Below are 20,585 nucleotides of genomic sequence, written 5' to 3' on the forward strand. Positions count from 1 at the left end.
TTTTTGCTATTCTATAGGTTCATATAAGGAAACATATTTGCAAACGTAAATATCAGGAAAACAGTGTTCCTGTCTTATACTGCTTTCTTTCAGCAGAGAGTACCAAAAACATGATACCTTCAATTAGCTACTGACCCCAGTCCATTGAAAATCTTAACCATGAACCTGTAGATATTTTTAACATAGGTACTGCTTACTGAGAATATGGTTGAAGCTGTTATTGTGATGTTGTCTTTGGTGTAGGAGAAATCTGGAGGCTTGAAATCTGGCAGCCCAGGCTTCAGATGTCCAGTGATGGACAGTGTGTTGTTTTTGCCCTGACTAATCAAAATGGCTGCCACACCGGAGGCCGAGATTACAACAATGGCATTGGAAGCTAAAATGAAAACACAAACCAAATCTTCTCTAAAATTACTATTTATATGAATAAACATGCTAACTTCTCTGGTTAAATCATTGATCTTGAATAATGTATACACTGTATAATATACTCATTTGTAATGATTTCACTAAAAGTTAATAAGAGCTTAACTTTTTTTAGATACATGTACATATGTTTTAAAAAAGATTTCTCTTGTTGTGTTTTAAAGGGCAAAAACCCCAAGTATTTTACCTGGACTGAAATGACCACAGTAACATTATGAATTAAACAAACACCTGTGCCAATCAGCCATATAAGGTACCGACAGAACCTCACACAGCGATTGGGTCCTGGCCCATCCAGGTCATCGTTCCAGTTGATAGTTCGAAGTTTCTACAACCCGCAAAAAATTCAGTTTATTTCATTTGTCTCAGTTAATAAAACTGATGCAACGTGAGGTAAAAGTAAAATTTGTATATTTTTTTTGGTTTCTTAATGATTTTCAGATTTGTTTCTTTCCATTAAAATTTATTTTATACTGATAAAATCCAAATTGATAAAAGACTAGTTACCAACAAATAGCTCTAATGAATTTGGTATTTTTTTTTTATTCAGGCTGTATATGAAAATTTTGTACATGAATATATCAACAAAATTTTCAAACCAATTAGAAGTGCTGTTTTATCATTAATATCAATTGATAAATGTAATTGTCAGCTCCTCACCTTGAGCACGTAGAGCAGGGCTAGGCATACCAATCCCATGACTAAATCCCATATCCTGAAAGATAAAATCCCAACTTATAAATCCCGATATCTTAGAGACTTTAAAATACAGTAGAACAGAAAACTCAGGAAAACACAAACATAATTGTTAAAAATTATTTGCATCATTAACTCACTTGGTCTCTGGAATCTTTTTGCAAGTTTCATACACCATTTCTGGGAAATCTCTTGGAATATGAGTTAAACCTAAAATCCCCTTAATAAAACAAAGATTGTTAAATTTTAAGAATAATTTTATTTTCATTTAAGTACTAATTAGGGATGAATATTTAATGGATTATCAAGCTAGCACAAAAAAAAAGGATCAAGTTTTTTTCTGTTTATCGATTAAAGAGATCCAAAGAGGGAATGAATCTTTAAACATAAAATTTTAAAAATCAAAATTGTCTTTCTAAGATAATTGATCTCTAAAATTCTCTAACTCTTTTTTATAATTATCGATAATTAAAAAAAAAAAAAAAACCCTTTACGGAAACTATCTTGGGAAAAATGTTATTTTAATTCACAAAAGTTTTTTAAACACATGTATCTAAGAATAAGATTTCATTACCTTCACTTGGCCAAAACCGATAGTGATGGCAGCTGCCGACGTAAATGCATTGATTACGGGGTAAGAGATGAAGTTCACTAATATACCTATTAAAAACAATAAAGAAATTCACATGAATCATATTTCAGATACTATCTTGATAAGAAATTCATTAGATATTGATAGAAAACATTTTTTCTATTGCAGATACAAAAAGGCACATCAGTATGATATTATTAAATTTTATAATAAAAAAAAATTATTTTTTTTCTTTGAATTTAAAATAGCACAGTCTCTTCTCAACTAATAACATGACCAAAAAATCAATTGTTCTTGACATATACAGTCATTAAATGGTACCTAAGTTAAGAAGGCCTAATAAGAGTTGTACACAACCAGTGATGAGACAGAGAACAATGGCGTATGTGGCGTCCTCCTCAATCGGGGAAGTGGCGAAGGTGGCGGTCATGAGAGACATGATGGCTGTCGGTCCTAGTGTGATGTCCTTGGCCGTTCCAAGAAAACAGTACACAAAGCATCCCATGAAAGCCGAATACAAGCCATACTGTAAAAAAAAAAAAATGAAAATATCACTTGATTAGCTGATCCAATACAAAATTCGGTCTTAATATTTAAAACTTTCGGAAGTATTTTTTTATGAAAAGGGATCATTTTCTTCACAGGTTTTCAAAAAATACAAAAAGGTCATAGTTCAAGGTCAAGCTTACTTTGACAAAGTATTTTGTAAAATTGAAACGTTTCAAATGGTTTCAAATTGCTTGGAAGTATATAAATGGCAAATGAAAATTGGATTGTCTAATTTAGTCACCTAATCTAATAACCTAATCTGTACAAATTAACCTAAAATTCAAGAAAATATTGTCTAAAATCTACCATAACAAGAAATATTTTAAAACCATAAATAACCCTGAAGTGACAATATTGAAAAGGGTTAACCTTTTAAGAAAGTACTGAACACATACCAGTTAATAAGTAAAGGATGTAAAGAAAAACTATTGTAATTTGACCTTTCACCTTTGACCTGATGACTTAATTAAATCAAAAGGGGTTCTCTACTTTGAAAAGGGGCATCAGTATATCAACTATGATACTGTCAAACAAAGGTTTCTCAAAGTATTGAGTGGATACTTGATAACACTTAGGCTTTAGGTTGATGTCCAGAGTAGTTTGACCTTTGACCTAGTGACCTTTAATTCACTAAGAAAATCTACTCCCTAGAGGGCACCAAATGCTATGGCAAAGCATTAAATTTAATGTATATCAAGCAATGAGTTAGAATGATATTGATAAGATCAACATGATTTTAAAGAAAGAATCATGATAAAAGAACTCTGCTTTGACCTTAACCATTTCTATATAAACTGAGTTCAAGACCACTGCTTCCACTTTACACATTATTCATGGTCATGATAGAAGACTGACTGATCGCTATAGAGCTTCAAATGAGCAGAGTCCTTGGCTAGTTTACAATGAAATGCAGATTTCATTGTATATCTACCTGAGGTGGTAAATCAGCAATTTTAGCATAAGCCAGTCCCTGAGGAATCACTGTCAGTCCCACAGTCAATCCAGCAATCAGGTCACACTGTAAGGCTTGCAGACTGAAAACAAAACAGAGTACATTGCTTAAAGGGGCATGGTCACGATTTTGGTCAAATTCCATTGTATGGTTTTTTATTATTTACAATGATTTAAGAATGTATATCAAATGATCCAGTGAAATTTGAGAGTCAGTCGTAGAGTTATGAGCAAGATACAAGGCTCACAACTCTTTGTCATGTAAACAAGGCTTGTGCCCTGTTTTTGTTTACATAGGTTCAATATACAAGTAAAAGTTGTTTTTTTTTAAGCTGATTTTTTTTATCTCTTATTCATTTTAAGCATGAATAAACAGTTTGTAATGTTTAACACATTCATTTTAGGTCTAAAACTGGAATTTTCACCTCAACATTCAAAATGTAAACAAAAAGCATCATTTACATAGCAAAGAATTGCAAGCTCTGAAACTTGCTTAAAACTCAACAAATGATACTTACATTTTGGTTACCTATTAAAAATGCCCTACTGAAGCATTGTAAACATTAAAATCGGAAAAATAATGTTTGCCCCTTTAACCCAATAACCTCAACACAAAGGGCCCATAGTAAATATAACCCAACACAGAGCTATATGTATTTCATTAACCCTAATTCTTTTTTATTGTCATGTCAAATTCTCAGCACTCAAGAGCTTTTGTGTAACTTTAATTCAATTATCAAATGCCAGCTGATTTCTAGCTCATATGATCTGATATCAGCTATCATCTTAAACTTAAAATAAAATTCTTGCCAGCGAATAGTTTAAAAGTCAAGACGCTCATGGGCTTCCAGTAGAAGCTTTGATGTAAATATTGCATTTCTGGTGCAGTGGTTCATAAAAAGAAGAGTTTTTAAAAATCAACCCTATTTTCATTGTTTCATGATTATCTCCCCTTTGAAAAGGGTTTGCCATTAACATTCATGTTTTATAATTTACTTCTTATAACAAAAAAAAAGATTCTTGTTGTACCAACTTTGGTTAAATTTGGCCCAGTGGATTTAGAGAAGAAGTAAAAAATATGAAAGTTGACAGACAAACGAACAGACGGATGGATGACGGACAACAAGTGAATAGAAAAGCTCAATTGAACTTTCGGTTCAGGTGAGCTAAAAATGAAATACAAAAGTACTGAAATCTTTTGTTGCAGTTCTATTTTTCCCTTAAAACAAATCTTCCAATCTAAATTTAAAAAATGATAAAAAAAACTTTTCACTTATTAAGGGAAACCATTTATCAAATTTTTAAATTTAAACTGATGCAACAAATAAAATAAGTTAATTAATTCTCATTTTAAAAGTTCAGTAAGCAGATTGATGCAATATTTTTTAGAGGCCATGCACTTAGATGTTAATTAGATAATTTGTATTATTTTGAAATACAAATCACTTTTCCCAGCAAATAAAATTGCAAGTTATCACTAGAACAAAAGCGATCACTAGGTATTATGTAATTGTGTTTCTAAGGGAAAAAAAACCTTATTGCTATACTTTCTCATTTTCTAATCACCCTTAACTATCATATGTATTCAAAAATAACAATTAAAACACTGACATAAATGATTTAAAACTTTTTGCCTTTATGAGTAACATGAAAAACAAGTCCGGATAAAGGGAACCATCTATACATTGATAAAAATTCACAAATACAACTGTCATGGTATGCAATTGAAGTTTTCATAAAAAAAAAAACTTTAATGTTTTTTTAATATCTTTTTTATTTTTTCTTTAGATTCCAAATAATTTATCCCTTGTGTTTGATGAGGTTTTTTTTCAAAGTTTAATTTTATATAATATTTTAAAATATTAAATTTATACACAATAAGAAGTTTATGAAAGAATTCTTTAATTACTATGATATTTAAAAAACCCCACCAATTGTCTATAAAAAAAACTAATCCAAATCTAAAATTCAGACAAAGTAATTCCATTTCAATCTCAAAATACCTGTAATTTGGAAGCCATTTAGTAATTGGAAGTTTAGTTTTCAGATTCTCCTTGCTACAGCAGGCATTGATCTGCTTCTTGGCCGCTCTCTTGACCACCACAGTAAATCCCATTATGCTCTCTTCTTCTCCCGTCTCTCTCTCGTGCGATGGAGGTAGTGCGCTGGAGCTCAGGCCTCCTTCTTCCCCAGTGTAGTTTGAACCTGCTCGTTTCCTGGGCTGGTTCCCCAGAAGTGGTTCTCGTTCCCCTGAGTCGCGACTCATGGCTCGGTTCTGCTGTCATCCTTTTATACAAGCAGACAGAAATGATTAATTTATGGGGCCAGGTTAAGGAGACAGTATTTCCCTCCTCTGAGGAGGAGTGATAATAGCATGCACTAGAATATCCACATCAATGCAGGAATCCTATCATTGCGGTGACTTGCAGAAGTGCAGCTTACCTGTGATTAAAATAATTTACTAAAAAATCATATTACCACTGCAGTATTCTACCACTAAATAATAAATTGTTTATTTATGCTTAATTTTCTCGTAAGTCTTGTGTTCAGGATGCACTTTTTCAGCTCTTTTTTTTTTTTCAAAATCGGGGATGCATATCACAAAGAGGTCCAAATTTTTCATTCTTTTTTCTCTCTTTTATATAACAAATTAATAAAAAATTTATCGAAAATTACAAAAACTACAATAGATCCTTTAAAGTTTCATAAAATTGCAGCAGATATATTCAGTTTCAGTATCACGTTGTCCTTACATAATCTTATCTCCATTAAGTTTTTTTAGTGCCAAGATCCTTACAACCTGGAATATTCCTTGTGCATGTATTCAAATATACTAATTTCACTTCTGTGATTTTTTTTGTCAGTAAAACATATTATACATACAAATATGAGGTAATGATCATTTAAATATGAATAATACTTATTTATCCTATTTGAAAAAAAAAAAATCATTGTCTTACAGTCAAGACATTCTGCACCCTAAAAATGATTGAGGCAAAAACCAAAGAGCTAGGTTTTATATTAACTTATTTAATAAATATCTTAACTATGAACCCTAAGATATACAGCATGGATAACAAACTTTGACATTCAAATTCATTTTGTAAACTCAAAATCTTTTTAGGCTTTAATTATCATATGATTGGGTAGGCACAAATGAATAAATAAATGACAAAATGTTGGTTACATTGGCTAAACAGGAAAAAAATATATATAAGAAAAGAGAATGGTTCAATTGAATTCAACAGTCAAGGAAGTTTAAATCTGAGATGTTTTTTTTTTCATTTTGTGCAAAATAAATGAATGCATTCATCTAAATTCATCAAAAAGATTTCCTTCTTGATGTAATGCAGCATAGATATACGCATTTCATAAAACCAGTCTTTTTAAACCAGGAACCAATGCAAATAGTGTTAAATATAGAAATTTTCATTGCATCCTCTGTTTGTCTTAGTACTTAGTTTTTAGAGCAATTTTTCTTCACTTTTTACTATTATTTCTCTTAACTAATTATTTCTGTTTCTAAGTTCTATTTCTTAACACCTGAAATGGCACTGATGGTAAAGGCTCTTCTTCAATGGGATAACGATACATATTTTTACCTTTATCTTTGGGGCGGTCAAAATCTTATCACCCAAAGATAGTTTCTTGAATGCTCTTCAAATTTGAATGTGTGCTTTTCGGTTGGATAGAAACACAGTTTCTTTCATCTTGACGTTTATTCTGCATGTTGATATTTACGACTTATTTACTATATCATCGAACTCTTTCGATGCTTTTGATGTCTTGAAAGACCAACTTTTTTTATCAAATCAAAACCAGAAAATATAGTTCTAAGAACAGTATTTCAATATCAAGTATGTGTTCCATAAAATCTGCTTTGAACATTCAAAACTCAACAAGCCTAGATATATATTTGTGTCAAATCGATAAACATTTCAACCAATTCCAGATTATTAACAATTTATTACTGTATTTACAACAACAAATTCAATCTGTCCTTGAAGAAGAATTGTCACGAAAAATTTATGTAAATCTAAAGAGTTCTCTCAAATTGATAGTTATAAAACATATACTTTATAACAGTATAAGGCAAAGATTTAGGCCGATTTAGTTTTTAAAAATGAAAATTTAAATATTATTAATGGGGTTTTTTTTTTACAGTTGCATGCCAATAGGTTGTTCCATCTGATTTTACTAATTCTAAATTAAGCAAGACACAAGGTCAATAAACAGTATCAATAAATACATGTACTTTTACAACCTGACCTTTTACTCAAATGGGGGGGGGGGGGGGGGGGAAGGCCGGGTCAGTTCTTTTGCACTTTAAACACTGATTTACCCCTTTTGTTAAAGCAGGTGCATAAAGAGGATAGAAATTTGTGTCAAGTATTTCCCTCGCTAAGTATTATATCATCAGGCATGCAATAAGGACTTGTACCTGTGGATTTTTACCATAATTATAAATATCCACCCCCTTCAAAAAAAAAAAAATATTGCTCTAATTAGATGTCAGACTGACAGGGAGATTGGAAGATTACATGTAGCCAGTAGGTAAGTTTCCTGTAATTCAATTAAATGAGGACAGAATGTGTACATGCATGTCCCATATATTTTTTCTCAAAGTGCATGCAGTTTGCTTTACCTTGACCTTATGACTTTGAGATAATTAAACTACGTAGTTTTAGATAAAATATAAAGAGCTCTACCAATGTCTTTTATCATCAATTGGTAATTATATTACCTATATAGTACGTGTTTAATGTATATTAATTATGACTAAACTTGTAAATCATATTGTTTTATTTATATGCTTTGTTGTGTTTTACTTAAGAATATATATATATCTATGACTATATTCTTTTTCCTAATAATTAGTATGTCATGCATTCTTTTTTTCAAACTCAAAAATTCACAAATAAAAATTATGTAATGGATTTAAACTTTAATTATGAATTAACATCAATAATATGACATTTTTTACTCATGTAAAATTGGGCAGAAAAAAATTCACAGTTTAATCCATATGATTGTGGGCCGCAAATTTGCCCCAATTGTTTGTAGCAAATGCAGCAAACTTCAGATTCTCCTTATATAAACATTGATAAGCTACATCCAGTCTTAAAAGTGATTATGATCAATGTGTGAGCTTTCAGAGTTTGGCAAAAAATCAATTTGAAATATCATAATCGTACATATTAAATGTAACATATTATACATATGTATGCAAAAGGAACTTCAAATCACCAGGTGGTTGACCCTTGGTCACCTTCTTTACCCCTTACAATGGGCAGTGAACTTTAACCATGTTTACCATGACAAATAAATCAATATAAGATCATGATAACTAATAGTGCAAAGGAACTTGTTTCTTTTACCTTCTGAAAATCAAACAATATGAGATTGAAGAGGATTTACACTTTAATATTATTTTCTAAAAATTTTGTTGTCTGTACTTAAAATTAATTCCCCGTTTTATATCTTGTAAGTATAAATGCATTGTGCTCTGTACTTTAAGAGGGACAAAAGCAATAACAAACAAAACACCTATTATAAGTACATTGTGAATGGGTGATTATGTGTGTCGAATAGATCATCTGATACAGGTAAGCCTAGCATTCAACTGTTCAACGACAGAAATTTCATGAGTGGTATCTTTGTTAGATTTTATGTCTTATTGTATATAGACTTATAAATTGTTCTATACTGCGATATTAATTTAGCACAAATGCTCTCGACACACAATAAACAACTCAAAAATACAAACACAGCAACATACCCATCCAAAAGAAAAGATGATCAAAGTGCGATCATTCGGAACTCCTCTAAAATGAAAATGAAAGTAGAAATTAAGCGCACGATGTCGACAGCCAAACATCAACATGGATAAACTTTTTACCTTTCTAAAATGCCTTACTTTATTATCTCATTTTCAAGACTCCTCGTGTAAAAATGTTCTGTTGATTGTTGGTAAGTAAAATATAAAAGATGATTCTATAATTTATTCACCCAAACACCATAACAGCAGGCGCTTAAATTGTTAAATACAACAGCTGTACAAGAGCTTTACAGTATAGGCTTATAAAAATTAAGTTATTAACTATAAAACACAATGTTATTGTTTGTAGTAAGTAAGCCTATTGTATTGTAACCCGTCAGTTCTCGAAACAAGCGCCTGTGTTATCGATGTCTGTTTTGTCGAAGTCTATATAGAAAATAAATTATACAAATGGTTCTTTGTATTATATATATCAGGATATTATATAATAAACTGGCAACTATATGTGGACTTAATTTTTATGTAGTTGTAATGTAACGTTATGCATTTTTTAATCGACAGGTGATGATGCTGGATTTGAGACACAAGTTTACAACAACAGCATCTGTAAAACTCCTTTTCTGAACAAACTGGGATCTCATAGTCTTGTTTTCACGCATGCATATGCTTCAGTCAGCAGCTGCTCACCTAGCAGGTAAAGAAATCTATTCAATCTTGATCCAATGTTACAGTTTGTAATTTTTGTTTAGAAATGGAATATGGAAAAATATAAATTTGGAATTTAGCTTATAGTTATAGTAAGTATATAGTAAGTAGTAGTTCCTCTCTTTCGAAGATTTAATTATTCCATCAAAAATTTTCAGTCTCAACGAATCTTGCTGAGATAAACATGTGAGCTCCTATCAGGGGAAAGAATCAGGGATGTTGATATTTGAGAGAAAAGGTCATTTAAGAGAGGAGCTCAAGTAATGTGATTCTGGCTCCATATAGCTCAGTTTGTAGAGAACACCTAGCTGACTAGAGATTCATAGGGCCCAGGTTCAAATCCCTGTTTGGTCCGTCATTTTTTCTCTTATCCTGTTATGTATAAATTTATTAAGGATAATTGATTTTAATTTTGAAACCCTTATAATTGACATCAACAGATCCACCATATTGTCTGGACTGCCCCAGCATCAGAATGGAATGTATGGCCTCCATCAGGATGCTCATCATTTCATGTCATTTGATGGAGTTCGCAGTCTTCCCAATCTCTTACACCAAGCAAACATTAAAACAGGTAACTGGGCGATTCATCACCAAAATCATAGCTACCACTTTTCTATTCCACACCAAATACTTCAAGAAGTAAATACATGATTAACAATTGACAGGCGTAATCTTTCTATTGTATTGAATGGGTATCATCAAGTTTTACCGTCCGGTTAAATGAAGCAAGATTGATAGTTAAACATTGTTTTGTGGTAAAAACAGACAGTCCGGATTCGGGACATGGAATTCCAGATAAATGAGGCAAAATAAAGCAGAAAAAAATCTGTTCCCAAATAAAATCGTCCATAAACTGAAGCGTTCAGTTATCTGGCGTCTGGATATATAAGGCCCCACTGTATATATGTAAAGTTGATACAAAAAATATGCATCTGCAAAGTGGCAGTACCATAGAAATCTTAATGTGTAAAACATAGATTTTTTATTTCTGGAAAGGTTTCTACAGTCAAAAATCATTTTCTTTGGTTCTTAACTGATTGAACAAATATTAATGCATGATCCTTTTAATTATTTTCTACTTTTATTTATAGGTATAATAGGGAAGAAGCATGTAGGACCTAAGTCAGTTTATTCATTTGACTTTGAAGAAACTGAAGAGAACAATTCAATTCTGCAAGTTGGGAGAAACATCACTCGCATCAAACAACTTGTGAACAAGTTTCTTACTATTTACAAGACCAGGTTATAGTACAAATACAATACCCCCGGTACTCTGTTTTAAAACTTGTAACTTTCAAGGGAGGTAACTTTAAGAGAGCAAGGATTACCAATGGCAAATAAAACTCCCAATTACCCACCCCTTATTATAGGTGGCGCTCACAACGATTAGGTTCAACGCTATTCTCGCCTCCGCGACTGAAGATCACTTTCACTTTAACCTTCAATCGTAATTCGCTTCGCAGATTCCTTTAAACATTATACATAATGGCTGATTACGGATCGTGGTGCCTCAAAGATATAAGAGACGAATTGCGTCGACGGAATGCGCGAGTCTCCGGTCGGAAAAGAGAGCTTGTCGAAAGGTCTGACTCGCTTCGATATTTAACCATAATTTCCTCTGTTAAACATTATTGACATGTAGAGTGGTGAATAAATGAAATCTAAATGTTTTAAAGTTGTTTTAACTGGTGTATGAGAAATATTTACCTACGCAAATGACTATTACAGTTGTAGCTATAGGGTTAAGTCATGGAACATTGTTTCGAAGTAAAAAAAATACTGAACACAAACTTGAATATACACAAGGAAAAATGTCTTTCATTTTAGCACATAATTGAATGAAAAGAATTAGAAAAATAACAACAAATCCGAATTAAGTAAAAGATTAAACTTATTATGGTCTATATTTTCAGACTAGAAGCTTATGACAGAAACAGTAATTTTGGTAGCAGTGAGAATGTTGAGAGAGAATATGAAATGAAAGTGCCCTGCTATGAGCAGTACAAAGATATTAACAAAGACACACAATTTACACCTGTAAAGAAAGAAGCTATTGCTGCATATTTAGGGAAAATGGGGAAAAGTGTGGATGATCATGTGAAGTATATATATGAGAGCAAGTTTCTGAAATATGTGCGATTGGCGTGTGATGTTGGTTTGTTTTTTGTGAGAGCTGAATGTCATGCAGAGATGAAGAAAAGCATTTCATACAAAGTGGATGTCTGTGTGGATGTAGATGGATGTATTGTGCAATGCCAGTGTGAATGTGCTGCAGGGATGGGCCCATCTGCTGTGTGTAAGCATGTATCTACTGTGTTGTTTGGTTTACAAATGTTTAGTGAGTGTGGAGACATAGTAACAGAAGAAACATGTACTCAAAACCTACAAACATTTCATCATACCAAACGTTATAAGGGTAGCCCCATCAAGGCCAAAGACTTACCATTGGCTAACCAAGACCTTAATGTCATTTTTGAACCTCGACCAAGAGAATTTCAAAATGCTGCTGGACATCAAGACATTTTCAGAAATGTGTGGTTAAATCACCCAAATCTTGATTATTTCCCTGTGTCTCAGCTATTTTCATATGCCAACAAAGTGGCTTTAAACAATGACCATGACTATCTACAAGGTTCTCTTTCCGACAACTGGCTTCGGAATATGAATATTACTGCCATAACTGACAATGAAATAATGCGGACGGAAAGACAGACATGTGGACAAAGTAACAATAAATTATGGCATACTGAACGTCAAAAAAGAATTCATTCCTCTAACTTTGGAAAAATTTGTAAAGCAACTGAGAAAACTGATCTAAACAAAGTTGCCAAAAATTTGACAAAACATAGCCCCCAATTATTTGCCCCTGCTATTTTACATGGCAAATGCTATGAATCAGTTGCTTTACAGGAATTTCAAGAAAAATCTGGTATTCAAACCAAAAAGTGTGGTATTTTTGTGTCTAAATCACATCCTTACTTGGCTGCATCTCCTGATGCAGTCATTGATGACAACAGATTAGTTGAAATCAAATGTCCCTATTCAGCAAAAAACAAAGAAATATCAGAGGAAACTGTACCTTATCTTAATTATGTTAATGACACCTTAGAGCTTGACAATTCTCATGATTATTACTATCAAGTGCAAGGACAGCTCTTCTGTTCTGGAAGGAAGGAATGTACATTTATTGTTTATACTTTAAAAGACATGAAAACAGTTACAATACATATAGATGAACATTTTATTGAAAACATGCTCAAGAAATTGAAAGAATTCTTTGAGACTCATTTCAAGAAAGCTGTTTTGAATAGGTTTTTTTTCCAACAAATGGATTAAATGCTGAGATGTGCCTTATTGAGTTCTTGTGGAATTCTTGGTATACATTAGACTTCCCTGTATATTAGTTGAACATAAAACTCTGACTGTTCACTAGATTGAAATATGCAGCACTTACAAATTGGATACATTTTCAGTGCACAGTTGTTTATAAAAAGTGTTTTTTGATAATAAAAAATTTCAATCTATAAATATGTGATACTTTTTGTTTTCAGCAAAAAACTGAAAGTTTTCAACTTGAATAGGAGTGTATTTATGCATGTTTAGGGACAATGCACTTTCGAAAATTGCACATAATAAAACACACATAAGAAATTTCACTTGCTAATTTTGTTTCCGTAGAGTTGAGGGGTCCTTTTAATATCTTATATGTTTTCGCAAGCCCTATCAACCTCTCAATGTGAACACGTTTGCTTGAAATTTTTCTGTCTCTTAAAACAGTTTTATTAGACATACGGTTTTTTTTCTTAAAGAATGTGGGAATGTTCACCTTAACATCCTTTGGGGCAAACAAATCCTGGACATTGAATCCTTTGTCTGACATAATCGAGTCCCCTGGTTCACAAATGTTTGTTAAAGGGCTACGTTCAACAATTTGCCTGTCACTGGTAGACCCTCCATAAGCTGGGGAGATGTATGATATAAGTCCTCCAGGTGTAGCACCAACAAGCACTTTAACAGTGTTTCTGTTTTTGTAAGTTGAGAAGGTAGATTGTTGAGCAACAGGGGGTTTTGGTTTTTTGACTGGGATTTCAGTGCCATCAATAATAACTCTTGTAGAGGGAAATTTTTGAAAAAAGTCACAGGGTGAAAACAAATTAACTGTGTCTCTATCAGGCCAGAAATTAATTTCTCTAAATTGTCTTGCCATAAAATTTACCCATGTAATCCAAATGTTGTCTACTGTAGTTTTTGATATTCCAAATGAGCGACTCAATTCATAGTTTGTTTGGTTCTGTCTTAGTTTTATCAAAGTTAAAAACAGTTGATTTTCAACTGACAAATTTTGAACTTGATTGTAAAGATATCTTAGATGATAAGCAGCTGGACCTAAACTATGAAGAACAAAAAAGAAATCTGTGTGTGTTGCAAGACCGGTGTAAAATAGCATTCCTTCATGGTCATCAATAAAGTTTTCTATGGATAAAAAAGGTGTAGGGATGGTTTGAGATGATGTCTCTGTGAAGCACACTTCTTCCTTGTCTTCCAACTCAGTAAAATTTGATGCATCTTCGTCCTGATTTAAGTTGCTGTCTGTTGAATCAACAGTACACCAGTTTGCCACATCAGAGATATCAGCATCATCCATCAATACTTCTAATGGTTCTTCAGCCTCATTCTTAATCTCTTCAACTTTAAGATTGCGCGCATCTCTTCGCTCACTTCGCTCATCTTTTTTCTGTTTGATGCAGCTATTCCAAGGAAAAACTGAAGGGATCGCATCAGCCTTTCTTTGTTTTTTCAAAGGATCAGTTCCTAAAACAAATATTAATACAATTTCATTTTATTTATTCAAATTGCTGGTCTTATAATGAATTTCTTTTATGAAAAAAAAAAAGCTCAGATTACATCTTCTCTCAATAGCAGACAGGCTTTACCTGAAGCTATGACTATATTAAGCTTCAGTTCTAATTAGTGAAAAATTTCTTCCATTTCATTTCTTTCTCAAATTTTGATAACAACATTCAACATTATAAATATTATAATGAATTTTATCTGATTCATAAGATTGATAACAACATTTAACATAAAAGAAAATAATAAATCTTATCCTGCATGTTGTGACATTCCTCCTCCAAGAAATTGATTTTCTTCATCATTCTTCATCACATTCTGTCAGCTCAAGTTAAATATGGGTCTATGCTTTGTGATTTATGACAAAACAAAATAGCTATGGAAGAGCAAACTTTGTAACATAATCACAAGTTTGTCAATTTCATTGCATATTTTGAATCTGCCAATTTATTCAAACATGGCCAATCAATTCATGAAAATAAAGTAAAAAATTATTCAACAACGAACAAAAGTATACAACATATAAATAATCAAGACACATATGTTTTCACTTTCTCGTTTTTTTCATTTTCGGGACATCAATACATTACAATGCAAAGCAATCCGAGGGTAACTAGATTTACCGAAATACCCGTGATTTACCGAAATGCCCTTCAAAAACACCGAAATGCCTCATTTGAGCACAAATATTTAACATCATAGTTTGAATCGAAGTGTTTAAATGTATTTCCCCAATTTTCAGTTTGATAATGTAAGTATTTTGACATAATTAGCGATTTTTAACATGTGTAGACATTGGGTTAATAACGATAACTCTTGCATGAATTGCTTTTCACGCGAATAGAGGTGTGAAATTTTATTCCCTGAATAGTGAATAAAATAACTAAGAATTAAAAATAACAGTTTATCAGCTTTTATTTTTTGATATCATATAATGATTTGACATGATAATACTATAGATATTCCTTTTTCTACCAGAATTGCTCCTTTCTATTGTGAGTAGGTCACAGGGCAATGACCTGTTAACTAATGAGATGAAAACATTTATGTCCAGTTTAATTGAATTATTCAAAATAAATTTAATTATGGTTATTTACAAGAATAAAATTAATAAAAAGAATTAGTTACATTCGGATTTTTATCAACACGTTAAAAACTAAATTTAAAGAAAGAGTTATATATCTTGCTTGGAAGAATTGCATTTTAATCAATAACCATGAAAATTGGCTGATTTATTCAAAAAATTAACTTTATAATCAATAACTATCTATATAAAATACTAGACATACACTCTTTATGGCGTAATAATGGGCATTTTGGTGTTTTTGAAGGGTATTTCGGTGTTTTCACCGGGTATTTCGGTAAATCGCGGGTATTTCGGTAATTCTATGTACCGGCAATCCGAACCCCCTCCCCCCCTCCGCCCAGTGAAAACAGTCTCACTCATTATAAAAATTTAATACCAAAACACAAATTCAATTAACTGAAAATTGTTATAACGCCAATGAAACAACATATCAGAGAGAAAACTTACCGTGCGAAGTTACAGATATGAAGTCATCTTCCCGAAAATGTTTGTGACAGACAACGCTGTGTGGCTGAGGACACCATTGTTTATAGCGAAACTCCTCGCTGTTTCTTTTGATGGCTAACACCCAGAGTTTCTTCAGTTTTTTGTCTTTAGGGAAACTCAATCCACCGCGGGTTGAGCACCCAGGGACACAGCAACATGTAGGCATTACGATAACAATGTAAACACCAAAACAGTGACGGGCTACTACCGGAAGTATAGATCGTGAACCTAAACGTTCGTAGCGCCACCTATATTTTAACAAAGGGGGAAAACCGACAAATATCGATCTATTGTCAAATTCTAAGTCAATTGAAACAAACTAAGTTGGCTTGAAAAGAAATTTTTAAATTTGAATACAATTAAATAACTGTGGAAGAATTGAATTTAAGGGAGCCAATTTTCATGGACTACCACTTTTATATGTGTTTTTGAGATTTTTTTTTTCAAGGATAGACTTTTATGAATATTAAATGAATTTTAATCAAATGATTGTTTTATACTTTTTTGAGGATATAAATTCATACATTGGTGAAGTTTCAATGATTGGATAAGATGTATATTTTTCAGCCCCTTTTTCCTGTATGTTGGCTTCCATGACCCCCACAGATGTGGGCACAGCCATCCTCAGTATGGGGCCTTTTGTGAAAAGTTTGGAGACAATTCCAGTTCAGAAATGGGTCATATACCAGACTGGACCCCTGTGCATTATGACCCCAAGTCTGTCAAAGTGCCATATTTCATCCCTGACACCCCAGAGGCTAGAACGGATATTGCTGCTCAATACACAACAATCAGCAGACTAGATCAAGGTGATATACACAGGCATTTAAGTATCATATTACAAATGCACTTTACATTAAAATGACTAACTGCCAGATCAATATAAAAATGTTCATTTTTCCTAATCTAATTAAGAAATAAACAGCAATTTAAAAAGTTCACCGGGATATGAAGTTGGTTGGTCACGTGATCAAATCCTGTAACGCCCTAAGGGCTTCTCAGTAGATTTGATCACGTACCAACCAACTTCATATCCCGGTGAACTTTTAAACATTGCTGTTTATTACTATATTTACGTTTGAGAAAGACAAATCGTTCTGAACTGTTAAAATACTGAAATTTTATGTTTACAATAATCCAAGCGATAAGCTCGTGCTATGATCATTGTGCTGTCCAAAAAAAGTTCATACATTCGAATTGAACGTTTTCGCTATTCTATGGGTTCATTTAAGGAGACATATTTGCAAATGTAAATATTAAATGTTTGAACTCAAAACATGTACCAGTAAATCATAATCAAAGAGTTTGAAAATGTTAATTTGTAATGAATTTACAATTACTGTGAAAGCATTGGAATTAGTGGTGGATCATTTTTTGTGTTGTTCATGGGTGGCCCTCCCCCACGAATTTACATCCTCGGTGGAAAAAAAAAAAAATTGAAAAAGTTATTATTGTTACCTAAACTGAAAACAGATGCATCCACAAAATAACATCCCAACGAATAAGCAAAAAAACCCACAATCCACAAAAATTGGCTCCCAAGAATTAACATGATTTCACAGTTTATGAATTTTGTCCCTTTATGACAATTCCATAAAGCTGTAAATATTTACAATTTTGCCATTAGTTCTTCTGTACAATGCAGTTCTGAGGCTTGTTTAGCAAAGCAGGCACTTGGAAGTGCTCACTTAAATTTGCTCTAGGCGCCTTAAGCAGAAAAGGAAATACTTCAGAGCACTCACAAGGGAGATCATTCAACACATTTTTCCATAATATTTAATTACATGTAATAGTGAATGAAATGACTTTATTTCCAGGCATAGGATTGGTATTAGGGGAGCTAGAGAAACATGGTGTATTACAGGACACCCTGGTGATGTACACGTCGGACAATGGAGTCCCTTTCCCCAGCGGTAGGACCAACCTGTATGATCCAGGAATGTCCGAGCCCTTTCTAGTGTCCTCCCCTTACCACAAGGTCAGCTGGGGAAAGGTAAGGTTATTCAGTGGTGATATAAATATGCTGTATGAAAGTTCTCCTTTGCTGGAAACTATGTAACCATCTCTATGACAGTGTCTGAAATTCACTTTATCTGCCAGTATGAGCTGTATAGTTGTAAATGTATGTACATTAAAATTGAAAAGATCAAATCTAAAGCTATATACCGGTATATATTACTAGTACTTGACACACCAAGACAAGTTATTTTAATATCTCCAACCTGTCAGAGTTCATATTCTTTGTAATACAAGTAGTATACAAACTGAGCGATAAAAGTCACATTAGAGTGTCTTCAAATTTGTGTAATATCATAAATAAATGTAAAATTATCTGCCATTATGTATGAAAATATGAAATTTAAATTTCAGAGGAGCAGTGCCATGACTAGTTTATTGGATATTTTGCCAACAGTTTTAGACTGGTTCAAAGTGCCATACCCAGAGTACAAACTTCTGAAACACCCTGTACAACTCACAGGAAAATCTGTTCTGCCATTGTTAGAATACGAGGATGCAGCAGAATCAAGGGATACGGTGTATGCAAGCCATAATCTACATGAAATCACCATGTATTACCCAATGAGAGTAATTCGTACAAAGCAGTACAAACTTATTCATAATTTAAATTATCTAATGCCATTTCCTATTGATCAAGACTTCTATGTTTCTCCAACATTCCAAGATATTCTGAATCGCAGCAAATCTGGAGAGCCAACTCATTGGTCGAAATCTTTATACAGCTATTATTACCGAGATGTTTGGGAGCTGTACGATATTATGAACGATCCACAGGAGAAAATCAATCTTTGGGCAGAGCCTTCACATCGAAAGATTCTAGAAGCCTTAAAAAACAAACTTTTTCATTGGCAGAATGTAACCTCTGACCCCTGGATTTGCTCACCGAAAGGTGTGCTGGAAGACCAAGGCTTGTACAGTAGCAACCCCCAGTGTTTACCACTGTACAATGGATTGGATCCTAACTGAACAAGAATCTCACATTACTGAAGAATCTTTTTATTGTTGTACATTTATTTTTTACTATATCTTGCATGTACTTTAACTGGATGTTTTGCATTTAAACTATTTTTTACATGAAGGAATAAAGAAATGATATATATTTACCTGTTCATTGTATAAACATGCACAAGTTATTCAGGATTGAAACAAACTTTATAAGGTCTGACATGAAACTTTATTTTTGATTCATTTATACATGTACTATAAATGTTTATAATAAATATATAAACATGTAATAAATAAATCCGGTCGCACTAAAAAGCGCCCGAGAGCGCCCGGTATTATATTATAGCGCCCGGGAGCGCCCGAGAAGCAAATATAGGCGCCCGGGATCATAGATTCTTCTAAGATTGGTCTTACAAACTTTTATTGTTAATATGTATGCATACACTAGAATAAAAATCCGGGGAATTGTAATAATGCAATAAACAAGAAAGACAACTCTAAATTGTAAAATCGCGTGTCATAATCCAATTATTTACCTGACAGGTAGCGGTATCACAGCTGAGTCCGTTAGTTACCTGTGGTGCGGACTAGCAGGATACAGGATAAAGAAATACACAAAGCTGTCATATAACATCCCCTCTCCATTGTCTCATATAGCATGTCACGATATTTCAAACATTACCTGTCAACCTTGTTAGTTATAAAATTGTCAAATTTATCCCCATCGTCTATGTACAAGGATGTGTTGTCAGTTTGTTAATTCTCCAAATTTTTTCATAAATAATCAAGTCTGCAAACACAAAATCATTTCCTATTTGCAAATCATACGATCAATTACTTTATCAAATTATTGACAGCAGAATGCCTGCTCTAAAAAGGCGTAAAATTAAGGCTTCATCAAAAGCCACTTTATTTTGTCCGTGCGGAATATGCAGGAAAAATTGCCAGAAAGCTTGCATTTGTTGCGACATTTGCAACGTTTGGTATCATCCTCATTGCGAGAGTTTGAACCTGCAAGAATTTGAGATGTTTAAAATTTCAAATTCCCTTAAATATACGTGCACTGGGCACTGGCTGTTTTTCCGGAGAAAACGACCCATATTCTTTTACAGCAGCTTTGTTGAGATTGGATGAGGTATGTACAAAACTATCTATGATAAGTTATCTTTTACAGTAAATATCATTTAAAATTCTGAAGTCTAAATCAGCGCGGTAACATGTAAAAATACATGGCAAATAAACTTTATAATTGTTTCGATAAAAAATATTGATAAAAATGAAAATAAATAATTGTTTAATTTTTTAAATCTCTTTAAAATACCCCCCCCCCCCAAAAAAAATGTAATATAAACAAAGCCGACATCGGACTCTCTTTTTGTGAAACCATACATCAAAAACGGTTCTTTATCGATCCATCAAGTAAAATTTAACATTTATTGTATGTATGTTAATGTGAAATAATAGTAATTTAATAGTAATAATAGTAATTTCTTAAC

General features: G+C 32.7%; 3 protein-coding genes across 4 annotated transcripts in view; 2 read left to right on the forward strand and 1 right to left on the reverse strand.

Annotated features, from left to right (window-relative positions):
• LOC128166633 (sodium-independent sulfate anion transporter-like) overlaps window positions 1-9,041 on the reverse strand; it is a 22,208-nt gene extending 13,167 nt beyond the window's left edge. For both annotated transcript variants that reach the window (XM_052831925.1, XM_052831924.1), the window contains exons 1-9: window positions 8,994-9,041; window positions 5,218-5,500; window positions 3,195-3,297; window positions 2,036-2,240; window positions 1,697-1,782; window positions 1,263-1,342; window positions 1,087-1,141; window positions 658-754; window positions 198-376 (exon numbers count right to left, since the gene is read on the reverse strand). In XM_052831925.1, the coding sequence (XP_052687885.1) occupies window positions 198-376; window positions 658-754; window positions 1,087-1,141; window positions 1,263-1,342; window positions 1,697-1,782; window positions 2,036-2,240; window positions 3,195-3,297; window positions 5,218-5,480 (1,068 nt within the window). In that variant the 5' untranslated portion in view covers window positions 5,481-5,500; window positions 8,994-9,041. The remainder of the gene's footprint in view (window positions 1-197; window positions 377-657; window positions 755-1,086; window positions 1,142-1,262; window positions 1,343-1,696; window positions 1,783-2,035; window positions 2,241-3,194; window positions 3,298-5,217; window positions 5,501-8,993) is intronic.
• LOC128166634 (N-sulphoglucosamine sulphohydrolase-like) lies at window positions 9,033-19,243 on the forward strand. Its single transcript, XM_052831927.1, has 7 exons — window positions 9,033-9,184; window positions 9,555-9,687; window positions 10,139-10,272; window positions 10,793-10,943; window positions 16,693-16,934; window positions 17,943-18,118; window positions 18,496-19,243. The coding sequence occupies exons 1-7, from the start codon at window positions 9,097-9,099 to the stop codon at window positions 19,108-19,110; spliced, it is 1,539 nt and encodes a 512-aa protein (XP_052687887.1). The 5' UTR covers window positions 9,033-9,096; the 3' UTR covers window positions 19,111-19,243.
• LOC128166635 (uncharacterized) lies at window positions 11,039-13,105 on the forward strand. Its single transcript, XM_052831928.1, has 2 exons — window positions 11,039-11,284; window positions 11,615-13,105. Exons 1-2 carry the CDS (start codon window positions 11,187-11,189, stop codon window positions 13,035-13,037), a joined length of 1,521 nt encoding a protein of 506 aa, XP_052687888.1. The 5' UTR covers window positions 11,039-11,186; the 3' UTR covers window positions 13,038-13,105.
• Window positions 19,244-20,585: the final 1,342 nt, after the last annotated feature.

The sequence above is a fragment of the Crassostrea angulata genome, chromosome 10 (genome assembly GCF_025612915.1).
Source record: "Crassostrea angulata isolate pt1a10 chromosome 10, ASM2561291v2, whole genome shotgun sequence".
Taxonomy (NCBI): domain Eukaryota; kingdom Metazoa; phylum Mollusca; class Bivalvia; order Ostreida; family Ostreidae; genus Magallana; species Magallana angulata.